The 27,342-nt window shown below is 42.1% G+C and overlaps 1 protein-coding gene across 1 annotated transcript in view; it reads right to left on the bottom strand.

Annotated features, from left to right (window-relative positions):
* Positions 1 to 979: 979 nt before the first annotated feature.
* parp12a (poly (ADP-ribose) polymerase family, member 12a) overlaps positions 980 to 27,342 on the bottom strand; it is a 29,560-nt gene continuing 3,197 nt past the window's right edge. Inside the window, exons 3-12 of the mRNA XM_021601474.2 lie at positions 7,287 to 7,551; positions 7,072 to 7,209; positions 6,845 to 6,977; positions 4,278 to 4,446; positions 3,624 to 3,750; positions 3,360 to 3,456; positions 2,508 to 2,592; positions 2,287 to 2,417; positions 1,997 to 2,148; positions 980 to 1,891 (exon numbers count right to left, since the gene is read on the bottom strand). Of these exons, the coding sequence (XP_021457149.1) occupies positions 1,635 to 1,891; positions 1,997 to 2,148; positions 2,287 to 2,417; positions 2,508 to 2,592; positions 3,360 to 3,456; positions 3,624 to 3,750; positions 4,278 to 4,446; positions 6,845 to 6,977; positions 7,072 to 7,209; positions 7,287 to 7,551 (1,554 nt within the window). The 3' untranslated portion in view covers positions 980 to 1,634. The remainder of the gene's footprint in view (positions 1,892 to 1,996; positions 2,149 to 2,286; positions 2,418 to 2,507; positions 2,593 to 3,359; positions 3,457 to 3,623; positions 3,751 to 4,277; positions 4,447 to 6,844; positions 6,978 to 7,071; positions 7,210 to 7,286; positions 7,552 to 27,342) is intronic.

Below are 27,342 nucleotides of genomic sequence, written 5' to 3'. Positions count from 1 at the left end.
TCCATGTTAATATCTGCACCCACCGGTTTCCATGATGTTAATATCTGCACCTACCGGTTTCCATGATGTTAATATCTGCACCTACCGGTTTCCATGATGTTAATATCTGCACCTACCGGTTTCCATGATGTTAATATCTGCACCTACCGGTTTCCATGTTAATATCTGCACCTACCGGTTTCCATGATGTTAATATCTGCACCTATCGGTTTTCATGTTAATATCTGCACCTACCGGTTTTCATGTTAATATCTTCACCTACCGGTTTCCATGTTAATATCTGCACCCACCGGTTTCCATGATGTTAATATCTGCACCCACCGGTTTCCATGATGTTAATATCTGCACCTACCGGTTTCCATGATGTTAATATCTGCACCTACCGGTTTCCATGATGTTAATATCTGCACCTACCGGTTTCCATGATGTTAATATCTGCACCTACCGGTTTCCATGTTAATATCTGCACCTACCGGTTTCCATGATGTTAATATCTGCACCTACCGGTTTCCATGTTAATATCTGCACCTACCGGTTTCCATGTTAATATCTACATCTACCGGTTTTCATGTTAATATCTACATTACCGGTTTCCATGTTAATAACTGCACCTACCGGTTTCCATGTTAATATCTGCACCTACCGGTTTCCATGTTAATAACTGCACCTACCGGTTTCCATTTTAATATCTACATCTACCAGTTTCCATGTTAATATCTTTACCTACCGGTTTCCATGTTAATATCTACACCTACCGGTTTCCATGTTAATATCTACATCTACCGGTTTCCATGGCCTCTCCAGTTGAAAAGCTTGGATGTCGCTGTGTATGATATTTTAAGCTTGACTGTATACCTTTCTTACTCATGGGATGGTGTAACTTCTGTTGATTTGGAGTGTTGCTCTGCTATTTTATGTTGCATATGAGATGTGGTCAACAAACAAAAAAAATCTGGAAAAGAATGTGTAACCAGTATAATTTCAGAAAATCTTTTTATGATTGAAAGGGAAAACGACATGCCATGGAAGAGTACATGCAATGGTGAAATACATGTTGAAATGGGACACCTCATGAATAAAGTTTTATTCCAGTAGGTGCACACTGTATAACTTTGGAAAAATACATATCAAGTTAACAGTGTGCTTATAGTAATATAGTGTTTATAGTAATGCCATGTGAGTTTAAAAAAAATGCTTTTTTGTTTTACTGACAAGACATTTATATATTTTACACTTTGAAGAAATTACTCAACTACTTTAGCTAAAATGTTTTTAATTAAAAAAAAATGGTACACCACATATTGTACTTTCGTATTACAGGAATAAGGTTGATGTTTCATCTACCTGAGAGAAAAAACACAAGTCATCATAATAAAAATCATACACATCTGGTTACATAGGGCCTTTACACATTCATTGGCACTAAATCCTATGACCTTGGTATAAGTCACCAAAACAGTAGTTTTGAACCCAGTAAAAGAGAAACCCCTAAACTGTTTTTATATTCTGAAGAATGATTTTCAAAAAATTCTCCCACAATAATGGATGCATTTGCAACGTGTCTAAAAACATACTTGATGACCACACAATTACTCGTTTTCATAAAAACATGATGCTACGCACTACCGTGGATTCTACGAGTACTCAATGATGAATTCTGGGTAAATCTGCTGTTTCTCAAACACAACAAAAATGGCTGGGTTGCTTTCGGAGTCGACACAGCTGTCGTAGAGCCCCTTGCTGGTGCCTTTCTGAGGGGGGCGAAGGTAGTCCCTGTTTCCCTTAGTGAACTCCCCGACCAGCACCAGAGCCACAAACATGATCTTCTTGCCAGAGGCCGAAGACTTGGAGTATCTATTAGAGTACGAGGCATCTCTGGCAAAATAGCTTCCTGGAAAATAATCGTAAACATGTTAGAGTAAAACGAAAAACATGCTTAAAAACGTTCTCAGAAGCAGTGGATATTAGTCATTGATATAGCTGTATAAACATTCACCTTTGCCGTAATGTGTTCCATGGATGCCACAGACCCTCCAGTCAAAGTTCTGTTCACAGATGGCATCTAAGATGGGCAGTTCTGTGCCGTGGAACAAGTGTCTCTCATCCACAAGTTTCCCTCCATTCTTCACCTTCATCTGTTCCTTCTGCCTGGCCACAAACACACCAACCAACACATCCATGAGGCACTCCTATAAGTGGACAGTTTAAAACCTAAATGTTCCCTCTGCACTCCAACGTTACCGTCTTTACCACTAAACCAACACTAACATAGTGTAGTGTACATACCACTGGAAGACCCTCCAGAGTGAGGGGTTCTGGATCCTGTTGATTTTGTGGATGGTGCTGGTGGACATGGTACGTTTGAACAGACTCTGCACCATTTGGTACTCTGTCATCAGGCCTAAGACTGGAACCAGCTGAAGGAAACAGATTAATCATTTGGATTGCGTGTGTGTGTGTGTGTGTGTGTGTGTGTAACCGTATCAGCATATTATGACTGGGAGTACCTTGTATGTGAAGTCAGGCAGGGCTCCCTTGTCCCAGTGTGGAGGGACAGACACAGTAGAAGAGCTGGTGCTCTCTGGAGATCCACTACCATGGAGACAGAAATACAGGAAGTTCAAAAAGGGAAGCTTTCTGTTTTGATTGATTCAGAGATATATCCAACAGGGCTTCCTCTACAAACCCTAACTACAACATTTCCACTTCAAATAAAATAACATTTTAGATAACAAACTAGTAAACTTACGTTGTGGAAATTACCACCAGGGACACCAGAAGTCAATCTTAAATGAATCATTCTTTATTAACAGCAAGCTGGAGAGGTCACGGTCAAACTTAGATGCATAAAGTACGGGTCTGAAGTGAGCTTCTATGGGGCAGTCCCGTTAGTTCTCTTATATACTGCTTACAGACAAGCTACATAGGCATGGTTCATAGGGTTGGTTCCTGCATGTGTCTAGCACCGTCTCCCATCTTAACTTATAGAACATATTCTGGGGGTTCTGCCAAAAGGTCTGAGGAGGGAGTCATGACCGTCTCCCCCAAATACCTCTACCCAGCACCTACAGGAACTCATGATTTTATGAGACAAGATGTACAGTTCAAGGCTCTCTCTTCAGACAACAGAGATTCCCACACACTTGTACAATCTTTAGTAGTATTACGGTCAGTAAATATCCTGATGATGTTTTGAAGGAAAACATGAAATACTAAATCGCGATGAACGATTTCGCTCTAAACGAAGAGCTATAATAACAGGCCAAGATGAGGAACATGAGTTATGGTGTGGGAGGACATTAACATTACATAGGCCTACAGTAGAGTGATGAAGGACAGTCATAATAGGCGTACTGTACCTCTTCAGCTTGGCCTCCACATCCTGTCCAGAGAGAAAGCAGGGTCTCCTACGAACCTCTCTTTTGGTTTTGAATCTAACATTCTGCTGATACATCTCTGAAATAGAGAATCTATCAAAATGCATCTAGTATGACAAAACAGTTTACGGGGTTGTTTACTGACGAACGTTTAACCAGGTAAGTTATTGAAAACAAATTATATTTTGTAATAATGGCAAATAGCTGCTGAAAGGCTACATAGTTGTCCCAAACTGTTTACAGTACCTTTGAAATAGAGAATGTACTGGTTATGGCCAGATCCAAATGGAATCTCGCTGTCCGAGTCAGCTTGGTATACATTCTCCAGGGTCTTGGATGTGACAGAGGCCACTTTCTCCTTATCATCATACATCTACATAGAATACGAACAAAGCTCATATAAACCCACAATGAAAACATTCCCTAACACATTAAAACGGTACAACTTGCACTTATTCCTGTGTAGTAACACTGGTTACTATAGTAACAGCATTGCTCAACTCCATTGTCCATTAACTTAACAGAGAACTGAAACTTTACTTTATGCACAACCCAACCCCCAGAGACAGAGACAGACACACACACACACATCACCCCCGAAGGGCTGGAAGCAAATGGGTCAGCCACAGTGCAGTGCCAAAGGAGCAATTATAGGTGGCTAAGTGCCTTGCAAGGGCACAACGGCAGGTGATGGTTTCTAGGATAATACTAACAACCCTCCGGTTGCAGGCTCATTCCGCACCAGATTTTCCTGTCTGAGCTGGGATTCACACCCCGCTTCTTGAACCACTGGGCTACCTTCCGCCAGTTATAATGCAGTTACTAAAGTACCACGTAACATGTTAAAATAACAGTGTTGTTCTCTGAAGGACAGGACCTAGAAGTATTAATTGAACCGACCTCCTGGCCATACTCTATCCACTGTCCCAGCTCACCCGACCAGTACCACAGCCATTCTGTGGTAAGGATGAAGTGAGGAGGTTTGGTGACCGACGACACAGTGGACAGACGACGCACTGGAGACCTTCCACATGTCATGGTGAGGAAGTTCACTGGCTGGACACCTCCACTAGGGGCAACAGAGAGAGAATGCTGTACTCCAACAGTCAAATAAAAACAACATGTTGTCACATGCGAACACAACAGGTGTAGAATTTAACGGGAAACACTTACTTACGAGCCCTTTCCCAACAATGCAGAGATAAAAAGTTAGACAAAAAGGTCAAATGTAGGTAGGGGTAAAGTGACTAGTCGCAGCAGCGTATGTGAAGAGTTAAAAAGTGTGTGTAAGTGTCCGTTTGTGGTGTCAATATGCATGTGTATGTGTGTATGTTTTGTGTGTGTGAGCATATGTAGTGTGTGTGTTGGGAGTGGGTGTCAGCGTGTGGGTAGAGTCCACTGAGTGTGCATAGAGCCGGTGCAAGAGAATCAGTGCAAATAAAAAGGGGCTCAATGATAATAGTCCAGGTAGCCATTTGATTCATTATTCAGCAGTCTTACGGTTTGGGGGTAGAAGCTGTTCAGCAGTCTTACGGCTTGGGGGTAGAAGCTGTTCAGCAGTCTTACGGCTTGGGGGTAGAAGCTGTTCAGCAGTCTTACGGCTTGGGGGTAGAAGCTGTTCAGCAGTCTTACGGCTTGGGGGTAGAAGCTGTTCAGCAGTCTTACGGCTTGGGTGTAGAAGCTGTTCAGCAGTCTTACGGCTTGGGGGTAGAAGCTGTTCAGCAGTCTTACGGCTTGGGGGTAGAAGCTGTTAAGGAACCTTTTGGTCCCAGACTTGGCGCTCTGGTACCGCTTGCCGTACGGTAGCAGAGAGAACAGTCTATGACTAGGGTGGCTAGAGTCTGACGATTTTTAGGGCCTTCCTCTAACACCGCCTGGTATAAAGGTCCTGGATGTCATGGAGCTCGGCCCCAGTGATGTAGTGGACCATACGAACTACCCTCTATAACGCCTTATGGTCAGATGCCAGGCAGTTGCCATACCAGGCGGTGGGTGATGCAGCAAGTCAAGATTCTCTCAATGGTGCAGTTGTAGAACTTTAAGGATTTGAGGGGCCCATGCCGATCTCTTCAGCCTCCTAAGTGGGAAGAGGCATCGTCGTGCCCTATTCACGACTGTGTTGGTGTGTTTGGACCATGATAGGTCCTTAGTGATGTGGACACTGCGGAACTTGAAGCTCTCGACCCGCTCCACTACAGCCCTACCGTTGTGAACGGGGTTGTGCTCGACCCTCCATTTCCTGTAGTCCTTTTTCTTGCTGACGTTGAGGGAGAGGTAGTTGTCCTGGCAGTGTCTCTGACCTCCTCCCTATAGGCTGTCTCATCATTGTCAGTGATCATGCCTACCACCGTCGTGTCATCGGCAAACATAATGATGGTGTTGGAGGGAGGTGTTCAATCTCAGGGTCCTTAGCTTACTGATGAGCTTGGAGGGCACTATAGTGTTGAATGCTGAGCTATAGTCAATGAACAGCTTTCTCACGTAGGTGTTCCTTTTGTCCATGTGGTAAAGGGCGGTGTGGAGTGCAATAGAGATTGCGTCATCTGTGGTTCTGTTGGAGTGGGTCCAGTGTGTTTGGATTGATGGTGTTGATGTGAGCCATGCCTTTCGAAACATTTCATTGCTACAGATGAGTTCATTGCGACAGGTTATGTTGGTGTTCTTGGGCACAAGGACTATGGTGGGCTGCTTGAAACATGTATGTATTACAGACTAGGTCTGGGAGAGGATGAAAATATCATTGAAGACATATGCCAGCTGGTCAGTGTATGCTCCAACTACATGTCTTGGTAATCCGTCTGTGAGTGTTAACCTGTTTAAAGGTCTTGGCTACAGAGAACATGATCACACAGTTGTCCGGAACAGCTGGAGCTCTCATGCATGGTTCAATGTTGCTAGCCTCAAAGCAAGCATTTCGCTTGTCTGGTAGGCTTGCGTCACTGGGCAGCTTACGGCTGGGTTTCCCTTTCAATCCGTGATAGTTTACAAGCCCTACCACATCCGACGAGCGTCAGAACCGGTGTAGTAGGATTATATCTTAGTCTTGTATTGACACTGCTTGTTTGATGGTTCGTCTGAGGGTGTAGCGGAATTTCTTATAAGCGTCCGGATTAGTGTCCCACTCCAAGGCGGCGGCAGCTCTAGCCTTTAGCTCAGTAAGGAGGTTTCCTTTAATCCATGGCTTCTGGTTGGTATATGTAGGTATGGCACTGTGGGGATGACATCGTCGATGCACTTATTAATGAAGCTGGTGACTGACGTGGTAAACTCCTCAATGCCATCGGATGAATCCCAGAACATATTCCAAATCGGTGCTAGCGAAACAATCCGGTATCTTAGCATCCGCTTAATCGCACAACTTCCATATTGAGCACGTCACTAGTCGAGTGTAGTACATTAAATAGGATTTTGTTTGTATTTAAAAAATATGTTTAAAAAAATAACATCTGATATGACGACAACTGTACCTTGTATCTTTTCCTGGGATACAGTAGGCCTTTTCAATCTCCTCCACATTGGGCAGGTCTCTCCAAGTCACTCCATCTCTCTCTAAGATCTGCCATTTGTAAGGCAGGTGGTAGTGGATACGGACACACTTCTCTGACAGCACACACAGCCACAGAAACACATGTAAACACTTCAAACACAGTACTGTAAACTAAAATGTTGATAAAGTAGGTTTAGTTCATGTTACCTTTGAAGCTGCAGTGTCTGCGGATGAAGAAGAGGCAGATTTCATTCCTGTCGGTTTCACTGATGGAGCGGGACGAAGACTTACGAGAACGCTCTTTCCCAACTGGCTCTATGGCTGGGGCAGGGGAGGGTACTACAACTAGACACAGGACAAACACAGTTACTACATTATATTACAATGATATTTCCATTGATTCTACCTGGTCATTTCCTTACCAGATGGCTTTTCTTCGTGACTCTGACCGATGATGATGAATTTGTTATTGTAGATCTTGTCGAGGATGCTGATGTTCTCTTGGCTGAATCCTCTGCCATTTAGGATCTTCATGGTGGTGGCGTCAAATGTGTGGGCCCTCTTACATCCAGCACCAAACTTACAGTCTCCCTGGAGGAAGTGCAGGCAGAGGTGGAGGCTGGTGCAACTGGTTTTAAACTTGCAGGAGCCATGCTCACCAACACCCTTGTTGTAATGGGAGCAGATCTGGAAAGAGTTGAAAGGAGATGGTAAAACATCCAGATACTACTGTAGACTACATGCAAATCACATTTGGCAAGGCATTTGGCAAGGCATACTCGTTTTCCTCATACAAGTAGGCCTACATGAATGCATGCATATCTATTGAAGTTGAAAAACAGGACTAACTGAATGTGAAACTTGCAAAAGCCAGTCACCCAGTCAACCGATTGGTACATGTCTAGCCCTGAAATAAGTTTGATATGTGTAACAATATGGCAGGTATACCCTTAAAATGGCAAGTTATCCAAGATAGGAAACAATTAGGCGGCCAGTACGATGCAAAACACTTCATTTAAATATTTACAGAGAATACATAAGTAGAAGCAGATCAGCCTATAGTTTACACATGTATCTGCATTTTGTTTTTACCCCTTTTTTCTCCCCAATTTCATGGTATCCAATTGGTAGTAGTTAGTCTTGTCTCGTCGCTGCAACTCCCGTACGGACTCTGGAGAGGCGAAGGTCGAGAGCCATGCGTCCTCCGAAACACAACCCGCACTGCTTCTTGACACAATGCACATCCAACCCGGAAGCCAGCCGCACCAATGTGTAGGAGGAAACACCGTACACCTGGCGACCTGGTCAGCGTGCACTGCGCCCAGGATATCCCTGCCGGCCAAACCCTCCCGGCCAAACCCTCCCTAACCTGGACAACGCTGGGCCAATTGTACGCCGCCCCATGGGTCTCCCGGTCGCGGCCTGCTGCAGAGCCTGGACTCGAACCCAGAATCTCTGGTTAGCCTTAGACCACTGCGCCACATGAGAGGCCCTTGACTGAAGACCTTTTTAATGCCACTTGGAATGCAATATAATACAAATTCTGAGGTCTGTGCACACCACATAACTGCGAATATTCTCCTCCAGAAATTAGCCCATGTTGGCAAAAAGTAGCATTTTTAGGGCTAGCTCTTTCAGCAAAGGCTATAGCCTACATGGCTCATATTACTAGGGAGATGGCCTTTACCGATGTACAGTAGTAGTATAGCGGTCAGGCTATAAAATGGTTGAAACATGGAGTTGCCCATCTGCATTTGTTTAGGCTACCGCAATGGGCTAATCATTAGCTAGATCCCAATTTCTAAGTGTTCAGAATGTTGGCTTCAATACCAATACCAGCTATACTGATACTCAATAACATACCAATACCACTGAACAAATGCCTTAAAGTCAAATATTACAGCACCGTTACTGTATAAAACCTGTGGTCAGCTAGTCGCCTGTGCAGGATTTTGATCCAGCCCTGCTTTAAAAGGTCCTGTTGAGCAGTTGATTTGTAGAACACGGCGTGCTAGAGTGGGGCTGGAACAACAAGTCGACACCCAGTGGCTCTCCTGAAGGTAAATGCGCTATAACATTAGAACACTAGCCTACAACAAGCAAAAAATCATTCAGTGAATCAGGTATCAGATGGCTATACCTCGAAGCAAGGTACTTAAGCGGGAGGGCTCTAGACTGACTTTTTCCAGGGCCAAGTAAGACATAGAAGACGTTAGTTATTTCATCTAACATGTTCAGGGAATGCATGGTGGATATGTGCAACATGTTAAATAGGATCAAGAACAATCTGATATACTTTTTGAAATTAAATTGCCTGCATATTCTTTTGTGCATATTGGCCAATTATTCTACATAATTTACCACCTGAGGAAGTGGGACCTCAAAACACATTAGCTAGATCGCTAACTCTAAATATGATATTGCTGCTAGATAGCAATGCAAGTGATCTAACATTATGTCCTACAAAAACATTCCATTGGTACGCTACATGATGTAGGCCTATTCACTGCATATGGAGTGCTATGCTCCATTCCACTGGCGCATGATCTCAATTACATACGCCATTTGTAAAGTGGTGTTATTTACTCTATCGTCAGTTGTGAAACAATGTTTAGAGTCACATAAAGTTGAGGCTCCTCTATTTTAAAAGTACAGTAATTGTTTAAATAAAGGTCTTTCCCGCAATTACATTTCGAAATGTTGCTCAACTGTCAGTACGCTTCCGTTTATCTGCATCTCTCCCTTTATATCTTGTGCAAAGGGGGGAGCGGGAATGAGAGCCAGCAGCAAAACAGGAACAGGGCCATAGCTGCGGGAAGTATACTTTTCAGGAGACTGACAAGATTTGGCATGGGTCCCCAGATCCTCAAAAAGTTCTACAGCTGCACCATCGAGAGCATCCTGACCGGTTGCATCACCGCCTGGTATGGCAACTGCTCGGCATCTGACCATAAGGCAGTACAGAGGGTAGTGCGTACGGCCCAGTACATCACTGCTGCCAAGTTTCCTGCAATCCAGGACCTATATAAAAAGGCGGTGTCAGAGAAAAGCCCATAAAATTGTCAGAGACTCCAGTCACCAAAGTCATAGACTGTTCTCTCTGCTACCGCACAACAAGCGGTACCGAAGCACCAAGTATAGAACCAAAAGGCTCCTTAACAGCTTCTACCCCAAGCCATAAGACTGCTGAACAACTAATCAAATGGCCACCGGGCTATTACCCCCTCCCCCCCCCCCCCCCTCTCATTTGTTTTGTACAGTGCTGCTACTCGCTGTTTATTATCTATGCATAGTCACTTCACCCCTATCTACATGTACAAGTTACCTTTAACCTGTACCCGCACACACTGACTCGGTACCTTCTGTATAGAGCCTCGTTATTGTGTTACTTTTTAATTTATTTTTTAACTTTAGTTTATTTGGTAAATATTTTCTTAACTCTTCTTGAACTACACTGATGGTTAAGGGCTTGTAAATAAGCATGTCACGGTAAGGTTGACACTTGTTGTATTCGGCGCATGTGACAAATAAAGTTTGAATTGAAGTAGGGGTGCTGCAGCCAACTCTTATAAATCGTAAAAAAATTATCTTATAAATCATAAAAAAATTATAAAACCCCGATCAGGTGTCCACATAGTTTTTATCATTTACTGTAACTTCAGCAATTGCACTCGTCATATTACTCTGTAGGCTACTGACCGATGCAAAGCTTCCTCCTTGGTCAGTAGCCTACAGAGTGGTATGAGAAGAGGGCCATCCTCCTGCATCTCACATCTACCTGTTGTTATTGAACTCTGCCTGCTGGACCCATGGGTTGAGGCAAACTCTGTCATATCCAGGATGGAGTGTCATGCATTCCACCTCTCCTGCTACCTGGCTGCACCTGTCCATAACCTGTAATCCATTACATACAGTAGATGGCACACACTGGAGACCTCACCCAGAGAGCTGTGCATGTCAGTGAGTGGTTAGACAGCCAAATCCTTAGATTAGGCCAAACAGACAAATGCCTTACCAGTTCTGGTTAGACAGCTGAAGTTGTGTGTAGAGTACAACTTATTTGTATTTGCTAGGTAAGTGTAAGAATACTGTCTTTATATCACAAAGCTATGTTAACTAACATTAGCTGCTGTCAGCTTGGCTAAACACAAGGTCAGCGCAGGCTTTAGAACTGAATTAGCTGACCATCTTGAGATAGTCAGTCATTCAGGAGGGGAGAAGTCCTCAACTTCAAAACTTTGTTCAAGCTGGCTTGGCTTACCTTGCTGTACTCGCTACTAACCTTGTTTGTTGTGATTGAATGGCAAAGACAAACCTAAGAAACACCCACATGAAGCCACACCCCCAAGACAAATCTCTCAAGTTATTTTGTTGAGATCATCAAAAGTACCACGCATCATCCATTCATTTGTTCAGATGCATGAGACAACCACTTCAGCAAGGAGTCCTGCTGCAGTGTTGATCTCAATGCTGGGCATTTAAGCCCTGAACAATGCCTGACAGGCAAGTATTCTCCCAGCTAACTTGGCTAGTCTTGCGAGCTAGCTAGTTGGTCTTGTTGACTAGCTAGCTTGTTATCTATGCTGGTTGTTAGCTTGCATAACTGATGTGTATAAGGGACACTTCATGTTTTGTGGATAATATAAAACATGTACAGTGGCTGAGCTCCATTCCAGACAGGCTGATCAAATTCCATTTATTAAGTGGCTCATAAGTCAGGTTGTTGCCAGGCAAGGAGGGTGGTTCGGTCAGCCCAACCCATCACTTGGGGCACACTGCCTGCCTTCCAGAACATCTACAGCACCCGTGTTAAAGGAAAGCTAAGAATATCATCAAGGACCGCAACCACCCGAGCCAGGACCTGTTCACCTCGCTACCATCTACAAGACAGAGACAGTGCAGGTGCATCAAAGCTGGGACCGAGAGACCCTGAAAAAATGGCTTCCATCTTCAGGCCATCAGACTGTTAAATAGTCAACACTAGCCGGCCTCTGCCCACTATAGCCTTCCCTGAATTTAGTCACTGTTACTAGCCGGCTACCACCCAGAACTCTACCCTGCACCATAGAGACTTCTGCCCTATGTATATAGTCAAGGCTGCATTGAGACAATGACTTATCAGTGGCCCAAACCCTGCTCAGATAATCCCTACCATTGTGTCGCTGAGTGGTCGTAATGCTGCTGCAAATGTACATTGTCCTGCGCCAAATACAACAGTTGTAGAACTTACCGTGAAATGCTTACTTACAAGCCCTTAACCAACAATGCAGTTAAGAAAATATTTACTGAAATATTTTTACTCTAAGTAAAAAAAAATATAATAATAACAACAACAATTTAAAAAAAGTTATAATAAATAATAATGAGGCTATATACAGGGAGTACCGGTACAGGTCAATGTACAGGGGTACAGGTTAGTCAAGGTTATTTGAACATGTAGGTAGGGGTAAAGTGACTATGCATAGATAAAACTGAGTAGCAGCAGTATAAAAACAAAAAGGGGGAGGGTATCAATGTAATAGTCCAGGTGACCATTTGATTAATTGTTCAGCAGTCTTATGGCTTGGGGGTAGAAGCTGTTAAGGAGCCTTTTGGACCTAGAGTTGGCGCTCCGGTACTGCTTGCCGTGCAGTAGCAGATAGAACAGTCCAGGACTTGGGTGACTGGAGTCTTCGACAATTTTATGAGTCTTCCTCTGACACCGCCTAGTATACAATTTAGGTCCTGGATGGCAGGAAGCTTGGCCCCAGTGATGTACTGGGCCGTACGCACTGCCCTCTGTAGTGCCTTATGGTCAGATGCCGAGCAGTTGCCATACCAGGCAACCGGTGATGCAACCGGTCAGGATGCTCTCGATGTTGCAGCTGTAGAACTTTGAGGATCTGGGGAACCATGTTAAATCTTTTCAGTTTCCTGAGGGGGAAAATGCATTGTCGTGCCCTTTTCAGAACTGCCTTGTTGTGTTTGGACCATGATAGTTTGTTGGTGATGTGGACACTAAGGAACTTGAAAGTCTCGACTCGCTCCACGACACCCCCATCGATGTTAATGGGGGTGTGCCATGTCCTCTTTTTCCTGTAGTCCACGATCATCTCCTTTGTCTTGCTCATGTTGAGGGAGAGGTTACTGTCCTGGCACCACACTGTCAGGTCTCTGACCTCCACCCTATAGGCTGTCTCATTGTTGTCGGTGATCAGGCCTACCACCGTTGTGTCGTCAGCAAACTAGATGTTGGAGTCGTGCTTGGCCACACAGTCGTGGGTGAACAGGGAGTACAGGAGGGGACTACGCACGCACCCCTGATTGGAGTGGGTCTAGGGTTCCTGGGATAATGGTGTTGATGTGAGCCTTGACCAGCCTTTCAAAGCACTTCATGGCTACCGGCATGAGTGCTAGGGGGCGGGACTCATTTAGGTTGGTTACCTTCACTTTCTTGGGCACATGGACTATGGTGGTCTGCTTGAAACGTGCAGGTATTACAAACTCGGTCAGATAGAGGTTGAAAATGTCAGTGAAGACGCATGCCAGTTGGTCCGCGCATGCTCCGAGTACACGTCCTAGTAATCCGTCTGGCCCTGCGGCCTTGTGAATGTTGACCTGTTTAAAAAGTCTTGCTCACGTCGGCTACGGAGAACGTGATCACACAGTCGTCCGGAACAGCTGGTGCACTCATGCATGCGTCAGTGTTGCTTGCCTTGAAGCGAGCATAAAAAGGCATTTAGCTCTTCTGGTAGGCTCGCATCACTGGGCAGCTCGCGGCTGGGTTTCCCTTTGTAGTCCGTAATAGTTTGCCTGCCCTCCCAAATCCGATGAGCATCAGAGCCGACAAATAAGACACACACCACCACCCCTCGTCTTACCGGATGAGGGTGATCAATCCTGCCGATGCACGGAAAATCCAGCCAACTGTATATTATCTGTGTTATTGTTCAGCCACGACTCAGTGAAAAATAAGATATTACCGTTTTTTAATGTCCCATTGGTAGGATAGTCTCGAACGGCGCTCATCCAGCTTATTCTCCAGTGATTCCACGTTTGGCAATAGCACAGATGGTAGAGGCGGGTTACCCACTCGCCAACAAATTCTCACAAGTCATCTGCGCCCCCTGTATCTCCATCTTTTCTTCATGCGAATGATGGGGATTTGGGCCAGGGAGAAACATTATATTTCTTCAAATCAGACTCTGCATCTCAAGTCAGACACTGAATCTCAGTGCTTGAGGCGTCTCTACAGACCCTGGTTCGATTCCAGGCTGTATCACAGGCTGTATCACAGAAAACGGGCTCCTCCCAATCGCACAATTGGCCCAGCATCTCCTGGGTTTGGCCGGTGTAGGCCATCATTGTAAATAAGAATTTGTTAACTGACTTGCCTAATTAAATAAAGGTAACGATTTTTTAAAATGTTTTATCTTAAAATCTAGGAAAACCAAAGTTCCAAAGGTTGGGCCTAATAGTGTATAAGGAGGTCATGCAATACAAGTATTGTAATGATTCCTACAGTTTGTTGAAGATTAAAATCATATTTTCTAGTCTGTGGTGTGTAATGAGAAGCAACCAGACGCTGTACTTGACACATTTATGAAAATGCTTATTACAGTTACTAATAAGCATGCACCCATTAAGAAAGGGAATGTTAAAACTGAGGAAAAAGGAATGGAAAATAAGTTTGGCTGCATCGCTCTGGATGGGAAGCTGTTAGATGACTAATGTGATGTCGTTGTTGAGTGGCCTCACTGCAAGTATATTGTATGTTTTAAATTTAAAAAATATATATATAAAAGAAAAAGTCTGGCTGTACAGCCGATTGACAAAGTACTGTAAATTGAGGAATCATGTGACTACACTGAACAAAAAGACGAAGAAACTTTACTATGAAATAAAGAACAATTATATCATGAATAATAGTAAAGCCTTCAAATAAAATTGTACGCAAAAATACTCCATTCATTGAATCAGATGTCTCACTCAACACAAAGCCCACTGATATTGCCAACTACTTAAAAAAAATAATAATAGGCAAGATTAGCAAATGTAGGCATGATATGCTAACAACATGTGACCGACCGGCTCGATTCTGTCTCATGAAGAAACATTTGAAATGGTGTTTATTTTTTTTTATACATTGGATCACACACTACAGTTGAGGAACAATGTGAAAGTAATTCTGTCTTTGAAAGTTGAACTTCACTTCTGAGAAAATGGCCTTTGACTGAATGTTTTGTTACACCTACTGGAGAGCTCTTCTTTGTCAACACCTATTCAGCACGTTCACACTCTCTTAAGCTTTAGCCCCACCCATCTCTGTAAAGGGTTGATCCGAACATTCTGTTCTAACAACAGTAGTCAAGCACCCAAGCTAACTGGCTAACGTTGGCTAGCTAATTCCAGACACAAATGAGAGAATAGCGCACTGACAATTTCACTCGCCCTAGCAGAGCTAGTTAGGCTGTTGTGTTATCTAGAGCGTTTGTGACTGCAACTGTGCTGCTGGAAAAAATGTATGCCTTTTTGCCAACTTTTACTGACACCGGCCATATTCAACGGGTGTTGAGCGTACGTTCATTCGTCAGTTATTTTGAGCTCTGGCACACTCAGACCAGAGTACTCTGAAATTGGAATTTAGCAGTTATGTCTATCAACAGCTGTTGCAGTGACATCATGAGCATTCTATTGAAATGGATACTTGCATATTGGAGTCTTTTGTTAAGACATGTAGCTAGCTAGCTAAACAATTAACCATAATCTCAACTCATGACGTTACTACCCTGCATGAATCTGCAGGTAGCTAACCAACCAGATTCAATGTTAGCTAGCTAACATTAGGCTATAACTAAACAAAGCAAATGGCGCCAAGAACCAAATAATATTACTACATAGATCATACACGTAACGTTAGCTAGCAAGCCAGCCAGCTAATGTTAGCTAGCTAGCTAACAGTACACTAACTTTAAATGAAAACAACTTTATGACAAAATTAGAAATGTGTAATATCTGAAAATGTAGCTCATATACATCTTACGTATACATGGATGGACGCTTCTCCCTCTCTGTCACGGATGCCACTATTATTATGAACCTACTCATCCATGCATATCTGACCAAATTATGAAAGACAAGCATTGTAATTCAGAATTCCGTAAAGGGTGTGGAGAAAAAAATTGTAGTCTAACAATGACGAGCCACCTGAGTCTGACAACATGGATTGAAAATTACTGCGAATGATAGTGGAGAATATTGCCACTACTTTTTTGCCATCTCTTCCATCTAAGCCTACAGGAAAGTGTGTGCACTCAGGCCTGGCGGGAAGCAAAGCACACTTTACTGGCTCAAACAGCCGACCAATCAGCCTGTTCCCCACCCGTAGTAAACTATTGGAAATAAATTGTGTTTAACCAGATAATTAGTTTACTGTGAAATACAATGCTAACAGATTTTCAGAATGCTTATAGGGAAGGGCATTCAATATGTACAGCACTTACACAAATGACTGATGATTGGCTGACAAATTGATAATAAATTATTGTGGGAGTGGTTGTGTTAGACTTCAGTGCAGCTTTTGACATTATCGATCATAATCTGCTGCTGGAAAAACTTGTGTTAAGGCTTTACATCCCCTGCTATAATGACCTGTCACTGACTCTGGGCAAAGCCTGTGTGTCTATGTATGCTGATTAGAGGTCGACCGATTAAATCGGAATGGCCGATTAATTAGGGCCGATTTCAAGTTTTCATAACAATTGGAAATCTGTATTTTTGGGCGCCGATTTTTTTAAACACCTTTATTTAATCTTTATTTAACTTGGCAAGTCCGTTAAGAACACATTCTTATTTTCAGAGACGGCCTAGAAATGGTGGGTTAACTGCCTCGTGAAAATCTGTCGTTCTGCCCCTGAACCTTGTCAGCCCGGGGGATCCAATCTTGCAACATTACAGTTAACTAGTCCAACGCAATAATGACCTGCCTCTCTCGTTGCACTCCACAAGGAGACTGTCTGTTACGCAAATGCAATAAGCCAAGGTAAGTTGCTAGCTAGCATTAAACTTCTCATAAAAAACAATCAATCATAATAGTTAACTACACGTGTCCTTTGTTGCATATAATCTGACTGAGCATCTAACTCCGCTCTGACTGAGCGGTGGTAGGCAGAAGCAGGCGCGTAAACATTCATTCAAACAGAACTTTTGTGCGTTTTGCCAGCAGCTCTTCGTTGTGCGTCAAGCGTTGTGCTGTTTATGACTTCAAGCCTATCAACTCCCGAGATGAGGCTGGTGTAACCGAAGTGAAATGGCTGGCTAGTTAGCCTGCGCTAATAGCATTTCAAACTTCACTCGCTCTGAGCCTTGGGGTGGTTGTTTCCCTTGCTCTGCATGGGTAACCCTGCTTCGATGTGGTGGCTGTTGTCGTAGTGTTGCTGGTTCGAGCCCAGGGAGGAGCGAGGAGAGGAACGGAAGCTATACTGTTACACTGGCAATACTAAAGTGACTATAAGAACATCCAATAGTCAACGGTTAATTAAATACAAAATGGTATAGAGGGAAATAGTCCTATAATTCCTATAATAACTACAACCTAAAATGTCTTACCTGGGAATATTGAAGACTGTTAAGGAACCACCAGCTTTCATATGTTCTCATGTTCTGAGCAAGGAACTGAAACGTTAACTTTCTTACATAGCACATATTGCACTTTTACTTTCTTCTCCAACACTTTGTTTTTGCATTATTTAAACCAAATTGAACATGTTTCATTATTTACTTGAGGATAAATAGATTTTATTGATGTATTAAGTTAAAATAAGTGTTCATTCAGTATTGTTGTAATTGCCATTATTACAAATCCATAAAAAATAAATAATAATATATTTTTTTTTAAATCGGCTTTTTTGGTCCTCCAATAATCGTCGTTGAAAAATCATAATCTGTCGACCTCTAATGCTCATGACTCAACACTATACACATCAGCTACCAAAGCAAATTAAATCAATGCAACACTTAGAGCTGCAGTCAGTTTCAGAATGTGTGGCAAGAAATAAGTTCATCCTAAATATTTCAAAAACTAAATGCATTGTTTTTGGGACAAATCGTTCACTAAACCTCAACTAAATCTTGTACTGAATAATGTGGAAATTGAGCAAGTTGAGGAGACTAAACTGCTTTGAGTAACCCTAGTTTGTATACTGTCATGGTCAAAACATATTGATGCAAAAGTAGCCAAGATGCGGAGAAGTCCGTCCATAATAAAGCGCTGCTCTGCCTTCTTAACAGCGCTATCAACAAGGCAGGTCTTACAGACCATACTGTAGTTTTGTTGCACCTGGACTACTGTCTAGTTGTGTGGTCAGGTGCCACAAAGAGTGACTTAAATGTACACAGAGCTAACATTACGGTCTGTCCATGTTAAACTTTCCTGGCTCAAAGTAGAGGAGAGATTGACTTCATCACTACGTGTATTTTGAGAAGTATTGGCATGTTGAATGCACCGCGCTGTCTGTTTAAACTACTGGCACACAGTTCAGACACCAATGAATACCCCACAAGACATGCCACCGGGGACTGTGAACAGACCTGTGAGGTCAGAACAGAGTATGGGAGGTGCACAGTACTATTCCACATCAAGTAACTCATGCAAGCAGTAAATAATATTTTTTTTTAAATATGAAAATGAATCTTATGGAACAGCGGGGAATGTGAAGCGATAACGCACACACACACAGATTTTGTGTTGTAGATATGTGGTAGTAGAGTAGTGGCCTGAGGGCACACACTTAATGCTTTGTGAAATGTAATGTAATTAGTATATACACCACCGTTCAAAAGTTGAGTCACTTAGAAATGTCCTTGTTTTTGAAAGAAAAAAAATTGCCTTTCTCCATTAAAATAACATCAAATTGATCAGAAATACAGTGTAGACATTGTTAATGTTGTAAATGACTATTGTAGCTGGAAACGACAGATTTTTTAAATGGAATATGTACATAGGCGTACAGAGGCCCATTATCAGCAACCATCACTCCTGTATTCCAATGGCACGGTGTGTTAGCCTTTTAAAATTATAAACTTGGATTAGCTAACTGATCATTAGAAAACAGCACAGCTGCACAACTGTTGTTCTGATTAAAGAAGCAATAAAACTGTCTTTCTTTAGACTAGTTGAGTATCTGGAGCATCAGCATTTGTGGGTTCGATTACAGGCTCAAATTGGCCAGAAACAAATACATTTCTTATGAAACTCGTCAGTCTATTCTTGTTCTGAGAAATGAAGGCTATTCCATGCGAGAAATTGCTAAGAAACTGAAGATCTTGTAAAACGCTGTGTACTACTCCCTTCACAGAACAGGGCAAACTGGCTCTAACCAGAATAGAAAGAGGAGTGGGAGGCCCCCGTGCACAACTGAGCAAGGGGACAAGTACATTAGAGTGTCTAGTGTGAGAAACAGACGCCTCACAAGTCCTCAACTGGCAGCTTCATTAAATAGTACCCAGTCTTAACATCAACAACGAAGAGGCAACTCCGGCATGCTGGCCTTCTAGGCAGAGTTGCAAAGAAAAAGCCATATCTCAGACTGGCCAATAAAAAGAAAAGCTGGGCAAAAGAACACAGATACTGGACAGAGGGAGATTGGAAAAAAAGTGTTATGGACAGACGCAGATGAAATGAAAAGAGGATGGAGTGCTTGACGCCATCTGGCAAGCATGGTGGAGGCAATGTGATGGTCTGGGGGTGCTTTGGTGTTGGTAAAGTGGGATATTTGTACAGGGTAAAATGGATCTTTAAGAAGAAAGGCTATCACTCTATTTTGCAACGCCATGCCATACCCGGTAGATGGCACTTAATTGGAGCCAATTTCCTCCTACAACAGGACAATGACCCAAAGCACAGCTCCAAACTATGCAATACCTATTTAGGGAAGAAGCAGTCAGCTGGTATTGTGTCTATAATGGAGTGGCCAGTCACTGGATGTCAACCCTATTGAGCTGTTGTGGGAGCAGCTTGACTGTATGGTACGTAAGAAGTGCCCATCAAGCCAATCCAACTTGTGGGAGGTGCTTCAGGAAGCATGGGGTGAAATATCTTCAGATTACCTAAACAAATTGACAACTAGAATGCCAAAGGTCTGCAAGGCTGTAATTGCTGCAAATGGAGGATTCTTTGACAAAAGCAAAGTTTGAAGGACACAATTATTATTTCAATTAAAAATCATTATTTATAACCATGTCAACGTCTTGACTATGTTTCCTATTCATTTTGCAACTCATTTCATGTATGTTTTCATGGAAAACAAGGACATTTCTAAGTGACCCCAAACTCTTGCACGGTAATGTAACTGCCTTAATGTTGCTGGACCCCAGGAAGAGTAGCTGCTCTGCCTTGGTAGCAGGTGATGGGTATCCATAATCAATTAATACATATAAAACAGGCATTGAACACTGGTCACTTTAATAATGTTTACATGTACCATTTTACCCACTTCATATGTACAGCATATAACGTAATTCCATACTGTATACACACCATCATACAGTATGTAGACATTCTAAACAGTGTTTTGATAACTTTCAAGTCTAACAGTTCCATGTAGAATAAGCCATACTTCACATTATACTTTAAAAGTAGTTCTGCTGTGTGCAAATATAATACCTTCATGTATGGTGTTCCGTATTAGACAGGACTTCCCTGACATGTTTGAAGAACATACAGTACAATTCGATTCAATAATAACAAAAGACGACAGAAAGTAATAGATGTGTCTTGTTTAATTGTCGTGCAAGGTCTCTCCCAATACAGACATCAGTATCAACCTTTCTTTCAAAGGACTCCATTTAAAAAGCATCTATTCTGCCCATCTGTAGAAAAACAAGGAAGAGTTGACGAGTGACACGTATTGAAAAGGTGATATTACTAAACACTTGTGATGTACTGTCTTATTAGTAATCACCTTCTGTCCCTTCTGAGGTGTTTGCCAATGCCTGATGGGCATGGCAGAGTAGATCAGCTCCAGGCCACTCATCATAGATACTGGTCATGAAGGAGCCTGACTTCAGCTCCTATATCACACAGACAGTCACCATACAGTCATAGAAGCCAACAGTAAACACACGGTTGAACATAGCTGTGAATTAGGATCTCTGATTGGCTAATTCACAAGGGACACGTGCCAGCATGGCACTGACTGGTTGGCATTACTCACTCAGGCCCAGGAGCAATGTTCCCTCAAAGCTGCAAGCGCAGGCGAGCCGCTTCCCTCGACTGCTGTGCAGAAGTAGTATCAGCCCACTCAGAGAAGCACTAGAGTTTTACGTTTCGCTCTAGTGTGGGAATTGTGATCAAATCACTTTCAATGTTACATACCAAAACAAAAACGAACATAGTATGCAAAACTAACTTTGCAAGAGATTTTCTTGTAGGCAGAGTGCATTGGAGTAGGATTCTATTGCATTGACAGGCACAGACCGGTGCACCATAACCAGTAAGAGCTGCAGTCGGCCTATATGTAAATATCCATTGCCATATATGGATCTGTGCCATTCACTTTAAACTGGACTGTGTTTAGGCTACAGCATGAGCGGTAGTGAGCAGATGCGCTTGTTTTGAGACGAAAGCGAGAGCTGCATGTAGCCACGTGCACATTTTTTCATATTCTAAACTAGTAGGTGAGTTATTAGCCCAGTTATAGCTAATTTCTAGTCAATAATGGGGGAGTGATTGCTTCCTACAAGAGCACAAAATGTGTGCATTTCTAGAAATCTTTGAAAAACTAGCCAGGTAAAGAGCTTTTTTGTGTCTTAAAATGGGCAGTGTTGTATTTTGAAACTTTTTGAATGCTAAGTAGCCAACAGGCAGAACGTAGCATAATTTATCTGATTCTCTAATAAATGGTATGGCAATAATAATGATCTTTATTTTGAAAGTGGTTTCTTGCATCAAACATTTTCAGTCATGTCCTTCTCTGAAAGACAAGTGGATAAGCAGGTTAATGTCAAGCCTGCATGTGTTTTTCAAAGGTCTCTACATTGAACACCACACATTGGTTGCTACTGTAGATTGAATGATAGAACAGCTATTTCCATGTTAAAATGTTATGGGATGCATTTTCTCCATTGTTTCTGATGGTAGGCCACTCTGGAAGGTCTACATTATGATCAAATTGCCACAGTAGACTACTTGGCCACTGTTAAACCTGTAACTGAAAAAGAGGATACAACCTCAGTGTTCACAGTAAACGCGTACCGGAAGTTGCTCAGTGCGGATTTTTTTTTTTGGGGGGGGGGGGACATTGCCCAATAGTAGTCCATAGTCACAGTGGAAGCGGACAACATACAAGACACACAGCACTGATTACATTATCAATGGTGTTTAGGTGAATTCCAGGACGGACCACAATGCTGCTGAACAACAAATCCACCAGGTTTTGTATGTGGCCTGTGAATTAAATATCGTCACTCAAACATATAGTGAGAAAATAAATCTAGTTTAGAAGTAATGTACAGTACCAGTCAAAAGTTTGGACACACCTATTCATTCCAGGGGTTTTCTTTATTTTTTGCATTGTAGAATAATAGTGAAGACATCAAAACAATGAAATAACAAATAAGGAATCATGTAGCAACCAAAAAAGGTGTTAAACATGAATATATTTTTTTACATTTGAGATTCTTCAAAGTAGCCACCCTTCACAGCTTCACATTATCTCAAACAGCATCATGAGGTAATCACCTGGAATGCATTTCAATTAACAGGTGTGCCTAGTTAAAAGTAAATATGTGGAATTTTTTTCCTTCTTAATGCATTTGAGCCAATCAATTGTGTTGTGAAAAGGTAGGGTTGGTTCGACAACATACGGTGATCGCTACATAAATAGTCATATTAAACATTCATGAAAATACAAGTGTCTCACATGTTTCGAAAGCCTAGAATCTTGCTAATCCAACTGCGTTGTCAGATTTAAAAAAGGATTTACTGCGAAAGAATACGATGTGATTATCTGAGGATAGAGCCCCATAAAAAACAACTATTTCAACCAGCACAGGCGTGACAAAATCACAAACTGCAATAAAATAAAATTGTTTACCTTTGACGATCTTCCTCTGTTTGCAATACCAATGTTCACTGTTACCCAATGAATGTTTTTTTGTTTGATAAAATCCATTTTTATAGCCTAACACGAAACATTTTGTGAACCGCTTGTGTCGTGAATTCCGTCTCATTCCATTTTCGACGACACATTCGAGGTAAATATACACACAAAACGTGACTTTTCCAGTCATGTTTGGTTTCATTGCAATCAACTAGTTTTGGGTCATTTCGCAGGACGTATTGCTCATATATTTTTTGAACGGAGAGGACATCGTTTTGGACTGGTAAAGTCTTCTCATGCTAATGCCGTTGTATGAAATTAATAATATACAATTTTATTTGTGAAATGAAATAGCCTATTTGAGGCTGTTGAGGGGAGGGCAGGCCCACAACAATGGCCAAAGTGAAATGGAGACAGTAGATACAGCTGGTCTGTTGTAATATAATAAAGACAGTAGATCTAGCCGGTCTGTCATAATATAATAGAGACAGTAGATCTAGCTGAAATGTCATAATATAAATGAGACAGTAGATCTAGCAGGTCTATAATAATATATTCAACCTTATGTTCCCTGTACTCATATACAGTGCCTTGCGAAAGTATTCGGCCCCCTTGAACTTTGCGACCTTTTGCCACATTTCAGGCTTCAAACATAAAGATATAAAACTATTTTTTTGTGAAGAATCAACAACAAGTGGGACACAATCATGAAGTGGAACGACATTTATTGGATATTTCAAACTTTTTTAACAAATCAAAAACTGAAAAATTTGGGCGTGCAAAATTATTCAGCCCCTTTACTTTCAGTGCAGCAAACTCTCTCCAGAAGTTCAGTGAGGATCTCTGAATGATCCAATGTTGACCTAAATGACTAATGATGATAAATACAATCCACCTGTGTGTAATCAAGTCTCCGTATAAATGCACCTGCACTGTGATAGTCTCAGAGGTCCGTTAAAAGCGCAGAGAGCATCATGAAGAACAAGGAACACACCAGGCAGGTCCGAGATACTGTTGTGAAGAAGTTTAAAGCCGGATTTGGATACAAAAACATTTCCCAAGCTTTAAACATCCCAAGGAGCACTGTGCAAGCGATAATATTTAAATGGAAGGAGTATCAGACCACTGCAAATCTACCAAGACCTGGCCGTCCCTCTAAACTTTCAGCTCATACAAGAAGAAGACTGATCAGAGATGCAGCCAAGAGGCCCATGATCACTCTGGATGAACTGCAGAGATCTACAGCTGAGGTGGGAGACTCTGTCCATAGGACAACAATCAGTCGTATATTGCACAAATCTGGCCTTTATGGAAGAGTGGCAAGAAGAAAGCCATTTCTTAAAGATATCCATAAAAAGTGTTGTTTAAAGTTTGCCACAAGCCACCTGGGAGACACACCAAACATGTGGAAGAAGGTGCTCTGGTCAGATGAAACCAAAATTGAACTTTTTGGCAACAATGCAAAACGTTATGTTTGGCGTAAAAGCAACACAGCTGAACACAGCATCCCCACTGTCAAACATGGTGGTGGCAGCATCATGGTTTGGGCCTGCTTTTCTTCAGCAGGGACAGGGAAGATGGTTAAAATTGATGGGAAGATGGATGGAGCCAAATACAGGACCATTCTGGAAGAAAACCTGATGGAGTCTGCAAAAGACCTGAGACTGGGACGGAGATTTGTCTTCCAACAAGACAATGATCCAAAACATAAAGCAAAATCTACAATGGAATGGTTCAAAAATAAACATATCCAGGTGTTAGAATGGCCAAGTCAAAGTCCAGACCTGAATCCAATCGAGAATCTGTGGAAAGAACTGAAAACTGCTGTTCACAAATGCTCTCCATCCAACCTCACTGAGCTCGAGCTGTTTTGCAAGGAGGAATGGGAAAAAATGTCAGTCTCTCGATGTGCAAAACTGATAGAGACATACCCCAAGCGACTTACAGCTGTAATCGCAGCAAAAGGTGGCGCTACAAAGTATTAACTTAAGGGGGCTGAATAATTTTGCACGCCCAATTTTTCAGTTTTTGATTTGTTAAAAAGTTTGAAATATCCAATAAATGTCGTTCCACTTCATGATTGTGTCCCACTTGTTGTTGATTCTTCACAAAAAAATACAGTTTTATATCTTTATGTTTGAAGCCTGAAATGTGGCAAAAGGTTGCAAAGTTCAAGGGGGCCGAATACTTTCGCAAGGCACTGTGTATATATATATATATATATATATATATATATATATATATATATGTTTATTATACCTGTTGATACAGGGCTCATATGTGAAACTATTCTAACTGGACATTTTCTTTCACATTGACACTGAATCTGAAAGAGAGCCCCCAGTCCCAAGGTGTCCACCCCACACTGAAGCTGGTTCATCCAGCTCCTGCCACAAGTGGTGTTCATCTGCCCAAATGTATTTCTGCAGGCATGGATGTGCTATGGCACCTGGCATCAGCAGTATAATATTGTGTAGAGGACTGAGGGTCTTCCAAATATTGAAAGTGTTATTTTGTAAATGTATATTTTTTTGGGGGGGGGGTCAGAATACCATTTTGGTATTTTGTATATAGTTATTCCATTCAAAATGTATAACTTCACCAATTTGGACACTTGGGTACATTTGGGCTACTTGTGTGGGACACCTGGGTGACTTCATGATAAATGTCATGTAGCACACTCATTTTGGAAGTTATCATTCTGAAACTTTGCACAAGTACTGTTGCCCTCTATGTTTTTCACTGAAATTCCCATCATCCTATCTGAATGTTTGTTTTATCTTGTTCATTTTAAAGATGATACAACAATAAAAAATAATGTTTTTTTTCATTGTATTATCTAAACCAGATCTATTGTGTTATATTCTCCTACATTCAATTCACATTTACACAAACTTCAGAGTGTTTTCTTTCAAATGGTACCAAGAATATGCAGCTACAGGCAGTTAGAGTTGGGTGTTTCTTCAGGAGGAAATTGAAAAAAGTAGGGGGTAGCTCTAAGAGGTTATTAACCAGCATGGCTACCACAGCATTTTGTGCTTCGTGGGACTATCACTTGTTTTTCAACAGGACAATGACCCAACACACCTGCAGGCTGTGTATGGACTATTTGACCAAGAAGGAGAGTGATGGAGTTCTGCATCAGATGACATGGCCTCCACAATCACCCAATCTCAACCCAATTGAAATGGTTTGGAGGGAGTTGGACCGCAGAGTGAAGGAAAAGCAGCCAACAATTGCTTAGCATATGTGGGAACTCCTTCAAGACTGTTGAAAAAACATTCCAGGTGAGCTGGTTGAGAGAATGCCAAGAGTGTGGAAAGCTGTCATCAAGGCAAAGGGTGGCTACACTCATGCAGACTTGACAACAAAGTGTCCACATGGCAACCCTCTAGTACAGGGGTGTCAAACTCAAATACCCAGTGGGCCAAAATGTAAAACCTGAACAAAGTCACGGGCCAACATTGAACAAATTAACCTTTTAATATGGACCCAAACAAGTTTTGCTTTAACATTGAATATGGAACAAGCATCGCTTATTACCATACAATATATAATTTAATAGTGGAGACATGCAAAATCGAATTTCAAATGAAAAAACACATCAATGGCATTCATTTATTAAATAAATAAAATGTAAATAAAAATTGTATGCCTCTTTTCTATTTGCAGCCTTCTGATTTAAATACCAAAATAAACTTTTCCACTGGCTAATAATTTTACAAATAAAATGATAATAAATCAATCAACCATTCAAGCCCATGCCTTGTAGCAAAAAAAAGTGCATAAAGAAAACGTTAATTATTGCACACTGGTCTAATCTGATGTGCCCAAGCCAGATACCTGGCATCTCTTCTTGGATGCTAGTTCATCAATGTCTGGGCTCAAGCTCTGAGCTAAAGAAATCCTCAGTATCGAGCGAAGACGTCAGTCAGACGTCTCCTGTGAGTTGTTTTGGTCATCTTCATCGAGGAGAAAAGTTGCTCGCATAGATAAGTGCTGCCGAACATGGAGAGCATCTGAGCAGCTTGGTTGCGGAGCTGAGGCATTGTGTCAGGGATGAACCGTGGAAACTGTGCGGCGCCCACAGCATCATACTTTGACTTCAGCGTGTCGTTGCACTGGAGTTCAATCAGCTCCATTTGGATGTTGGTTGGTGCATTTTCCACATCAACTGCAAAGGGATTACTAAGCAGTTCAAACTTGCATTTCTGGGCATCGAAGTCGGCAAATCGCCGGCTAAACTCAGCGGTGAGAACACTGAGTTTTTCAGCAAACTGTGCGCATGGGTTCACGGCGGTAGAGATCTGCGCTTTTATGGATTGGCAGCAGGGAAAATGGCAAGGGTTTCCTTGCAGCATCTGATTCTCCCACAGGCACAGTTTAGTTTTGAAGGCCC

The sequence above is a fragment of the Oncorhynchus mykiss genome, chromosome 1 (assembly GCF_013265735.2).
Source record: "Oncorhynchus mykiss isolate Arlee chromosome 1, USDA_OmykA_1.1, whole genome shotgun sequence".
Lineage (NCBI taxonomy): Eukaryota > Metazoa > Chordata > Actinopteri > Salmoniformes > Salmonidae > Oncorhynchus > Oncorhynchus mykiss.
This window is presented reverse-complemented; position numbering and strand designations above follow the sequence as displayed.